The 10,986-nt window shown below is 32.9% G+C and overlaps 2 protein-coding genes across 2 annotated transcripts; both read right to left on the bottom strand.

Moving 5' to 3' along the window:
- Window positions 1-4,802: 4,802 nt before the first annotated feature.
- On the bottom strand, window positions 4,803-5,992 carry LOC9305089 (elongation of fatty acids protein 3-like). The gene has a single exon (XM_002868972.2). It carries the CDS (start codon window positions 5,863-5,865, stop codon window positions 4,972-4,974), a length of 894 nt encoding a protein of 297 aa, XP_002869018.1. The 5' UTR covers window positions 5,866-5,992; the 3' UTR covers window positions 4,803-4,971.
- Window positions 5,993-7,317: 1,325 nt separating this feature from the next.
- On the bottom strand, window positions 7,318-8,924 carry LOC9305090 (calcium uniporter protein 1, mitochondrial). Its single transcript, XM_002868973.2, has 2 exons — window positions 8,005-8,924; window positions 7,318-7,895 (listed from the first exon to the last, which is right to left on the bottom strand). The coding sequence occupies exons 1-2, from the start codon at window positions 8,557-8,559 to the stop codon at window positions 7,437-7,439; spliced, it is 1,014 nt and encodes a 337-aa protein (XP_002869019.2). The 5' UTR covers window positions 8,560-8,924; the 3' UTR covers window positions 7,318-7,436.
- Between the last annotated feature and the right edge of the window lie 2,062 nt (window positions 8,925-10,986).

The following is a 10,986-nucleotide window of genomic DNA, read 5'->3' on the forward strand; positions in this document are numbered from 1 at the left end:
AATTTAATTAATATATTTAATATTTATAGAGAATATATAGTGTTTATAAATATAAAAATAAAAATATTCATATTATATTTACAAAATATGAAGTCTAACAATAATAATAAAGTAATTCAAATTAAAATTTTAAATCCAAAAAAATCGTAACAAATATTAAAATAGTAGGAGATCGCTAATAACAGAAATAAACTAATAAAACATCGCGAATTCAAAACAACTAATATCGGTTATTTTTCTCACCATTTCATTCATTCTCCTTAGACGGTACTGTCATGTTTCATTAAAATCTAAAACATCAAATGAGTCTAAGAACTACAAAAGACTTCTAAAAATAATTGAATAGAGTCTAAAACTTTAAATTTTATTCCAAAATCAAATGATATTTTTAAAACCCATACCCAGCCGGTTCAACCGGTTCACTGGGTCGCGGGTTAATGGCGGGTTTTTGTGGGTTTTTCCGGTTTTGAAATTGGCGGGTATTAGCACTAAACCCAAACCGGAAAAGTATCCGGGTCGTGGGTTAACCGGTCGGACCGGGCGGTCCGGGTCGGGCGTGAAAACATTGGGGGAAACTCTTTATTCTGTCTTATTGATCTCAAGAGACTTGATACAATATATATAGAGACTAATTTAGGTTTAACCTAAGTAGATTAGGAAATAGATAAACATGAATAAGTAAATATTCTAAATTTCTTAATCCTTATCACAATAGGATATCTAGAATATTATTTGACTTCGGCTTCACGGGCTTCATGGGCTTCACGGGCTTGGTCCGCTGTCTTGCTTCCCAAGTTACCTCAATATGTTAAGTTTCATGGGCTTCCAACTCAAAACCAACTGGCAATGAGTGGATTGGCCAAAGTCCCTTATATACTACTCAAGTCCCTTCCCATCTTTCCAATGTGGGATCTTTTCTCCACATGCCCCCTCGAGATAATGGCTCTTCTAGCCATTAATCTCGCCAGAATCCATCACGCCCCATCGACATAATGCTCTTCTAGCTATCTCGACAGAATTGAGCCTTCCTTTGGACCATCAATTAGTGGGGGTGATCGGGCCACTTTCCGGGCCCGACAGTGAGAAAAAATCATTAGTAAATGGTATCCACTTTCCAATGGATCGGGCTCTGATACCATTTACTAATGATTTTTTTCTTTTGTATATCTCTAACGACTAATGTTTTATCCAAAAATCGGTTAGTTTTTTTATATCATTATGTAAATTTAGTATAAAACAAGAAAATTAAAGAAAAACAAACCCAGGAAAAAAAAAGCTTTTAAAAATCGGGAAAAGAAAACAAAATCAAAAATTTCAAAACTATTTTAAAAATTGAATTAAAAACTTGAATATCTAAATAATAATAGGAAAACAAGTTGAATGTTTGGAATCGCTAACGACTAATGTTGGATCCAAAATTCGGTTTGTTTTCATATCATTATGTAAATTTAGTTTCATACAAAAAAAAAAAAAAAAAAACTAAAAAAAAACTTTTAAAATTCGAAAAGAAACAAAATCAAAAATATTAAAAACTATTTTTAAATATCCAAATTAAGTTTGAATGCTAAATCTACATAAGAATAAGAAAAACAAGTTGAATGTTTGGAATCGCTAAATACCTTATACTGGATCCAAAATCCGGTTAGTTTTTCATATCATTATGTAAATTTAGTATCCAAACAAAGAAATTTTTTTTAAAAACAAACGTAAGAAAGAAAAGATTTTTAAAATCCCAAAAGAAACAAAATCAAAATTGTAAAAACTATTTTTAAAAATCTGAACTAAAAACTTGAACGCTAATATACATAATAATAAGAAAAATAAGTTCAATGTTTGGAATCGCTAACGACTAATGCTGGATCTGAAATCCGGTTAGTTTTTCATATCATTATGTAAATTTAGTATAAAACAAATAAATAAAAAAACACCAAAAAATAAGTTTTTGAAAAATAAACAAAATCAAATATTTAGAAACAATTTTTTAAAATCCGAATTAAAAACTTGAATGCTAAATCTACATAATAATAGGAAAAACAAATTGAATATTTGGAATCGCTAACGACATAATGTTGGATCCAAAATCTGGTTAGTTTTCATATCATTATATAAATTTAGTATCAATAAAAAAAATTTTAAAAACAAACGCAAGAAAAAAGTTTTAAAAATCCAAAAAGAAACAAAATCAAAATTTTAAAAACTATTTTTAAAAATCCGAATTAAAAACTTGAATGCTAAATTTACATAAAAATAGGAAAAACAAGTTGAATGTTTGGAATCACTAACGACATAATGCTGGATCCAAGATCCGGTGAGTTTTCATATCATTATGTAAATTTAGTATGAGTCAAAAAAATTTAAAAGAACAAAAACAAGAAAAAAGTTTTAAAACATCCGAAAAGAAACAAAATCAAAAATTTTAAAACTACTTTTAAGAAGCCGATTTAAAAACTTGAATGCTAAATCTACATAATAATAGGAAAAACAACTTGAATATTTGGAATCGCTAACGACATCATACTGGATCCAAAATCCGGTTAGTTTTCATATCATTATGTAAATTTAGCATCAATAAAAAAAAATTTTAAAAAACAAACACAAGATTGGGAGATGTGCCTTTAGTCAAGTGGTTAAGTCCATTTGACTCCGCCTTCCCCACCGGAGTTCGACTCCAGTAAGTCGCGTTACCCCGCGTAGTAGGGATTGGCTATGGATCGGGCCTTGTCGATCCAAAGATGTCAAAAAAAAATTAAAAAAAACAAACAAACACAAGATTTTTTTTTTAAAAAAAATCCGAAAAGAGACAAAATCAAAATTTTAAAAACTATTTTTAAAAATCAGAATTAAAAACTTGAATGCTAAATCTACATAATAATAGGAAAAACAAGTTGAATGTTTGGAATCGCTAACGACATCATGCTGGATCCAAAATCCGGTTAGTTTTCATATCATTATGTAAATTTAGAATCAATCAAAAAAAAAAAAATTAAAAAACAAACACAAGAATTTTTTAAAAAAAAATCCGAAAAGAAACAAAATCAAAATTTTTAAAAACTATTTTAAAAAATCCTAATTAAAAACTTGAATGCTAAATCTACATAATAATAGGAAAAACAAGTTGAATGTTTGGAATCGCTAACGACATAATGCTGGATCCAAAATCCGGTTAGTTTTCGTATCATTATTTAAATTTAGTATCAATAAAAAAAAATTAAAAATCCGAAAAAACTTTTAAAAAACAAATACAAGAAAAAAAAAATTAAAAATCCGAAAAGAAACCAACTCAAAATTTTTAAAAACTATTTTAAAAAATCCTAATTAAAAACTTGAATGCTAAATCTACATAATAATAGGAAAAACAAGTTGAATATTTGGAATCGCTAACGACATAATGCTGGATCCAAAATCCGGTTAGTTTTCGTATCATTATTTAAATTTAGTATCAATAAAAAAAAATTAAAAAAAACAAACACAAGAAAAAAATTAAAAAGGGTTAGAAATTGACCTTTCTTATGGGCTGAAATTAATTTTTCTTTAGTTGGGCTTTGTTGTGCAAAAGGGCTTTGATGATATCATCAATCCAACCCCTTTAATCTCCACCGGAAACGCAAGCCATCACCGTCGTCGATGGCTGCTGCTCGCCGGAGAGAAGCTTCAATGAAAAACACAACTTCTCTGTAAAAGCAAAGCCACGTCCTCAATCTTCTGCTCCCTCTATCGCCATCTCCGTCGTCGCTGGATAGACGCTCCAATATCATGATTCCTCGCCTGAAATCGACATCATCTTCAATCACGATCTTCTCTTCTTTGGTTGTCGAAGAGCAGCGACAAAGAAAACGTCGAACAATTTGGAGTCAAAGATGGATCAAACAACTCATGAAATTCGAAGAGATAAAAGAGGTAAACGAAGTAGAAATTGAAAAATAGAATCATCGTAAGCAAATTGGGCATGAAATCGAAGAATAGAATCTATAACTCTCTCTCTCTCTCTCTCTCTCTCTCTCTCTCTTTGTTTCTCTGGGTTTGTGAATTGTGATGATATTTAAAACGTTTGTGATGTATATATAGATTTTCTTGTAATCAAAGTTTCCATTTTTTTTGGAATTCAAAGTTTCCTTTTTTTTACTCTTTTCAAAATTTCCTTTTTTTTTTGTGAGTCTTTTGTGTTGATTTTTCTCTTAACTGTTTTGTGTTTGTTTCCTTTTTTCTTAATAGGTTCAGGATACGATTTGTGATGTAAATCGTAAGATTCTGCGAGCTTGTGTAGATTTTTGGAAACAAAGTTTGAGCATTTTCATGACAACAAGTCTCTTTCTCTGTCTTTGCGTTGCTTGCTTTGTTATCATCTTCTAAATCTGCAGGAAAGTCTCTTCATGATTTTGATAGATAAATCTTACATAGCCGAGATTCTCGAGCCAAGAAGAAGAAGAAGAAGAAGATACTTGTGTTCAGGATTTGGTTGAGATGGAATCAACCAATGCACAGGCTCATGAGGCTGCACAAGCTTCTTCTTTATAGATATCTGATTTGTTAGAAGAGCTAAATCAGCTTTAAAGTTTAAAGATATCTGATGATTTGGCATTGGTTTTGAAAGAGGTGGCTATGGATTGTAGTTAAATGGAAGAGAGGCTTGTTGTCGCGGAAACAGAGCTCGAGGCTCCAAGGTTCTCAGCAATGGAAGGAGAAACACGAGGAAGCGCAGACTCATATCTCACAGTGAGATAATTCGTTTTTTTTTTAAATAATTTTTTACAAATAATCTAAGATTTTTTTTCCGATTTTGCATAATAACCCATGCTTAACACTAGGAAAAAAAAGAGTAGCTTATTAGCAATTAACAGTACTATAGGTGTACACACTACACATATGACATAACTAGAGTTACGATTTAAAAAAAAAAAACATAAAACACATTGAGAAGAATGAAATAATTGGATTTAAGTTTTCAGTTTTACTCCAATCTGGTTTATTGAGTTAATTCTTTAGCGTTACGTTGGCTTGTAGATCAAGCTCCGGCGAAGTGTTACTAATACGGCGTCGCATTGGAGAATGCATTCTCACATAAAAGTTAAGGAAAAGCAACAAAATCGCACCGTTGAGAACGGAGTTTAAACCCCACGCGCCGATCCCATTGCATCCTCCTTTAAAGAGGTGCATCGTAAGAACCCCAGCGTGAGACACGAGATTACAACCCACGAGAACCAACTGACAATTCACCACAAACGAAGGGAAAGCCGAACCTGGTAAACCAAACCCGGTCCAAAATCTGTAACCATAAACCACAGAGTAAACCAGCGTCGTCGATAGAATCGCTAGAATCTGGTACGACTGCGAGAATTCAAGCCAGAGGAACGACGTGAATGCCATGACGGAGTTACAGAAGAGCTGAGACACGGCGAGTCTCCGGCGACGTAAAACGGCGAAGATCGTACGGAACATGTGGAGAAAGCGCGTGAGGTAAAACGCGTATGACCAAAAGAAGACACGACCAGAGGGACGAGTCCCGAGAGGGAAACAGAGAAGCCATTGGAGAGGAGTGGAGGTTTTGCTCCGACGCCATAACCACCGTGTGTCACGGATCTCTGCGGCGGCGGAGAGGAGGATCCCGGCGAAAATGGTGGCGGAGAGGATTGACATGAGAAGGCTGTGGATTTCGGGGATGTGGCCTAAAGGAACGGAACGGTTACGGCGGAGTACGGCGGAGAGGAGGATGTGGAGGGAGGATGAGACGGCGATGTAAAGGGAGATTGAGGTGAAGAGGAAAGACCACGTGGAGCCCCATGATTGGCTGTTGCTCCAACGGAATCCGACGATGTATGGATGTTCGGAGAGGTAGTAGGTGAGAGAGTTGATCAGAGCCGTTGACATAGTTTGGTTTTGATCCGACGGTGGTGGTGGTCACGGTGATTCTTCTTCTTCTTCTTGCCTCGAGTGTCTTTATATGTGTGCGTGTGACTTTTTCACATATGTGAAGCTCTGTTTCTGTTTTTTTTTTTTTTTTTTTTTTTGGGAGTTGTTTTAATTTTCATTTTCCAATAATTGTTGTAGAACATAGGTCACTAAATGGCCGGTCTTGTCATGAAAGCAAAATGATGTGGACCAATAATAATTGTCACATTTACGTGACAAATTAAATTAGGCTATATGAATAAATCTTGTAAAACGGTTGTGAAAAATTCAAGATTTATGGTCTTAATGGGATTTTACTGTTATTGTCGAATAGCAAACCATATTTGAAAATATCTTCGAATCTAAAAGGAATCAGAAACTTGGTACGCGTCAAGTTGGCATTACCATATTAGAAAAGCAGGTGGGAAAACCAAAGAACCTCTACACACGAAAGAGAGTTTGGGGTTGAGAAATTCAGACAAGCGTCCATGTAGAACCTTATGCCTTTCATGGTGAAGAGTTTAAAGTTTACTCAAGGAAATATAGATGGAAAGAGAGCATTACTTAAAACAAATGTAAATATTGGAATATGCGTCGGGCGATTGTTACGAAGATGAATCATCACAGTAACGAGTTATTAAATTACTATTTCACACAATTTGATGACCAGCTAAGACAGAAGATATTTGATTCGTATAAAAAAAAGATAGTAAAAATCAATTGTCCTAATCGTTATTTTGGCGATAAGCGTTCTTAGATACGTACCAAACAAATGCGGCAGGCACTGTGTAATATATATCTTTTTCACTATGAGGAATTTGGTTTTGTCCACTTGATATTATTTTCCACAAGTGACTCTTTTCTTTTGTCTCATTTTCCACAAGTGATTCTTGACCTACCAAACTCAGATTTTTATTTACACGGTCGTAGTTGATTTCTCGTGAATTAATTAAAAGGAAACTTGGACGGTGAACTTACAAGTTACAACAACTACTCCCACGCATAACATGTTGTATCAATCATTTATGTAAGTCCGACGAAATAATTATTAAGCATATGTTATACATGTTTTATTTTAGAACTAAAAATCATTTATAAGCTAGCTTTACGGAAAACTTAAAATCATTTCAGAATTACCTCAATGAGATTTAGGCCTCAAATGGCAAAATGAGTTTTTGGTATATATAATCGTATCGTATAGTATAACTTAAAGTAAAAATAATAAGACTCTTAATGACCGTATCAATAAATATTCAGAAATTCACACTTGACAAACGAAATCCCGTATGCATTGAGATATTCTCAGAAAGTCAGACTTGAAATTTAGAAATAAAATATGGTAATAGTTTTTAGTTTTTATTAAATATACATCACAATCGATTCTTTTATCTACTCTTGCAAATTACATAAGCCGCACTATTAGAACCTCTCTTTTTTTTTTTTGGTCTTTTCCTCCTAGAAAGATTATGTAAATTTCAAAATTATTGTTTGACACAATTTTGGGGTCAATTTATCTTTCTGAGGTTAGTAGGACAACGAGCCACCAATGATCAATTCCATAGAGTTCCAAGAATCTTGGAAACAGCACCTGAAGGCTTGGGATTAAACAGCTTCTTCAGCTCATCGTACCTCCCAACATCAAAATCCTCAGATTCCATCAGTTTCCTCTGTTTAGCCTCAAACCTGCTTTGGTAAAACCCTTCAAAGGAAGGCTCTCTAGATGTCTTGAGGAAAAAAGCATAACCCGCCATGAAATATACCGATGTGACATAGAAACAGATCGGTTCCATAACATCCCATGTGAGTTCCCAAAACGTTAGCCTCATGAACCCTGCGGTTTGGATGATCAAGTAACCCAAACCAGCCCAAAGCTCTCTTCTCACCAAAGAATGTGCTTTCTGATCGATGACCGTCTTTATAGCTTCAAGCTCTCTTAGCTCTTTTCTTCTTGGGTCATTTGGGCTATGAATCTGTGGTAAAGGAAGCAGCCCCTCGATGGATTTGGTTACCTAATCATCACACAATACCTTATCAGTTTTTTGGTAGCTTCCAAATCAAATCAAACAAACAAAGAAACAAAAAAAAACTTTGTAGGAACAGAGAGGAAGAAGAAATTACCTGATCAGGTCTTAAACAAACAGAGTTTCCCAAAACGATAACGTTTCCTGAATCATCAAGCATCTTAGCGATCAAAGGTCCTTGAGAAGGATCCAAAGAAGAATCACTACAAACACGAACGAAATCGGAGTAACGAATCCAGATTTTTCCCGTCTCCAACAGTTTTGTTTTAACAACTTCGATCTCTGACGCTCTTAGCAACTTCTTCACGTCTTGCAAAGTAAGCCCCAACGTCTCCTCCTTCGGATGAGAAAGACCGTCTAATCGAATCCTATCCTTGTTCACATCCATTTCTTTAAGCTTCCCCATCAAACTCTCCCCCATCGACATCTTTGAAGTCGTATCAATCCCATTCATGGAAAATTTATGCAAAAACCTTTGAGAAATCGTCAAATCCCCAGGCTCTGGATCAATCGTGGCTTCTCCTATATCTTTAGGAACCCTAGTTCGCACGGCTAACGAAGAAGACGAAGTACGACAGTTCATGAGACTTTGCGACGCCATTTTTGACATATTGAACAAACGTTGCGACAAAAGCTTCTTCATCATCACCATGAAGAACAAAAAAAAAACAGAGAGAAAAAAATGAAATCGATTTCAGTTACTAGTTGAAAAATGGAACAGCAAGAGCGAGCTTTATATAGGTAACCAAAGTTCTCTGTTACAATTTAATTTATTAACCTTGTGGGGTTCATATCATACACGTCAGCAGATATATATCACGAGAAATTCAATAAACGCTGCCTTTTTGTGAATATATTGATAGGTGACTACCGTCCACGTGGTTGGATTTATGTTGGTGGTAGCTTGCGGTGCCTCCATAACCGTCCGATTAAAATTTTAAAAGGTAAATAATATCTTAATAACTTATTTGACTATGAGTAACTCAACAGATTAAAAAAGAAAGCCAAAAACGTGTCGCCACATTTTCTGTTTTATCTTGTTACATCTAGTAACTGATGAGGTTAAAAGAGATAATTTTTATCTATTTGCATCTAGTAGGAAATGGTAATGTTAAAGAGATGATTTTTTGTGATGTAATAATGTCTATATATAAGGAAAACTCAGTAAATATTTGAAACAATGACGTGTTGCCACTTTTTTCGTTTTTATCCAATTTGCACCTAATGAAGAGAAAACAAATGTGATGTAATGTGTGTATGAAATTACTAAGTATGGTAATTCAGTAAATTTGAACATACGGACGTGTCGCCACATTTTCTGTTTTATCTTCTACATAGTATGTTAGAAAATATATGATTTTGGGATGTAATGTATAATAATACTATATAAGAGAATATTTTTCACTGTTTTGTGACTAGAAACATTAATGAACGGTTTAATATAAATTTTTGAGACTTTATTTTATTTGGTTTAAAGTATGGTTTAGTAATTAATGAGATCTTGAATTCTTTGCACCAAATGAGTAGGATAACCTTTATTTTTTGTTTAATCCTAAAATATTAATTAGTCTTATCTCCAAACAATATTCATGATTCTAATTTAAAAGTAATCTATATAATAGTGTAGGATAGAACTATATATATATTTCCCTTCGCTTTAGAAAAACAACAAAAAGAAACATATCCTACAAAATTTGTTTTTTCAAAATAGCATCACCGGATATAAAACATGTTGGAAAAAATAGATAAAAATTTCTAATATTATATATTTTTCTCTATAATTTATATACATTTAGAACGAAAATGAGAAACCTGATGTTTACGTTTAAATCCAAATAAATGTTATCGTGGTTGACTGGTTGTACTGCTGATTCAAATTTGATGGTGATGGAGACAATATAAATTTATTGTGTGTTTAAATCAAGATCATGTAAACCCTGCTTAAATATGCTTGCTATGTGAACAAACTTATTTTATACATAGTCCGACTCAACTAGTATATCGGTCTAATTAAGACATGAGACATCACAAACCATTTTGTTACATTATTTTTCACGTAAGAATATTTTTTAATAATGTGATTTTCTTATTAGACGAATGGATAGAAAATAAACTGAAAACATAGATTCATCAAAGAAAACATGAAAGATATTATCGAGAAAGTGAGAATAAAAATCCTAAATTTTGTTCACGCTACCTGTACGGCTGTACCCAACACCACAAGACACGGATATTCCGAAAAGAATGGAAGCCATTACACATTGATTATAGACCATAAAATTTTATTACTTATATGAGTATGTGATTTTAAATAAATAAATAAAACGGCAAGTTGAGTACGGAGCAAATGTAGCAAATCCTTTTTAGAAGTCAATCGTACAATAAGATTCGGGTCGAATATATAAACATGATTCCAATAAAAGTGTTGGCAATTCGATGTACATCAGTTTGGTGTTGAATTGAACACGAGGCTTACCAATACTGAAATTAAGAACTCTTGCATCCCATCAAACATCTTCCTTATGTAAAACTACATCTTCAAATTAAAAAAACCTTAAAACTTTGAAGGGAGATTCACAAAAATGTTCCTTTTTCAATATCTCTTTTCAAAAATGCATCATTTGGCTGTCCATTTTCAAAAATACTTCTTTTTATGTACAAAATGACTAAATTACCATTCTTTTAATAAAAGATATCACAAATATATAAGGAAAACATGAGAATGTGCACACATCAAATTTACAAATTTGATTTTGTAAAAACTTGTAAAACCTTTAAAATACCTTGTAAAATTTTTCCGTAAAAATTTTTTCCGCCAAATTTTTTTTTTTGCGGGAAAAGTGATTCCGCAATTTTTTTGGCGGGAAAAATTTACAAAGTATTTTAAAGGTTTTTTACAGGGTATTTATAAGGTTTTACAATGTATTTTAAAAGGTTTTACAACGTATTTATAAAGTATTTATAAGATATTATAAGATTTTACAAGCTATTTTATAAGGTTTTACAAGTTATAAGGTTTTAGAAGTTTTTTATAAGGTTTTACAAGTTATAAATACCTTATAAAACCTTATAAGTACCT

This window comes from Arabidopsis lyrata, assembly GCF_000004255.2.
Source record: "Arabidopsis lyrata subsp. lyrata unplaced genomic scaffold ARALYscaffold_7, whole genome shotgun sequence".
Lineage (NCBI taxonomy): Eukaryota > Viridiplantae > Streptophyta > Magnoliopsida > Brassicales > Brassicaceae > Arabidopsis > Arabidopsis lyrata.

What these genes read in the sequence shown, in the direction of transcription:
- LOC9305089 (XM_002868972.2), bottom strand. Translation starts at nt 5,865, where the DNA reads ATGTCAACGGCTCTGATCAACTCTCTCACCTACTACCTCTCCGAACAT.
- LOC9305090 (XM_002868973.2), bottom strand. Translation starts at nt 8,559, where the DNA reads ATGGTGATGATGAAGAAGCTTTTGTCGCAACGTTTGTTCAATATGTCA. An exon ending in TTTGTTTAAGACCTGATCAG is followed by an intron (nt 7,896 to 8,004) that starts GTAATTTCTTCT and finishes TGTGATGATTAG; the next exon opens with GTAACCAAATCCATCGAGGG.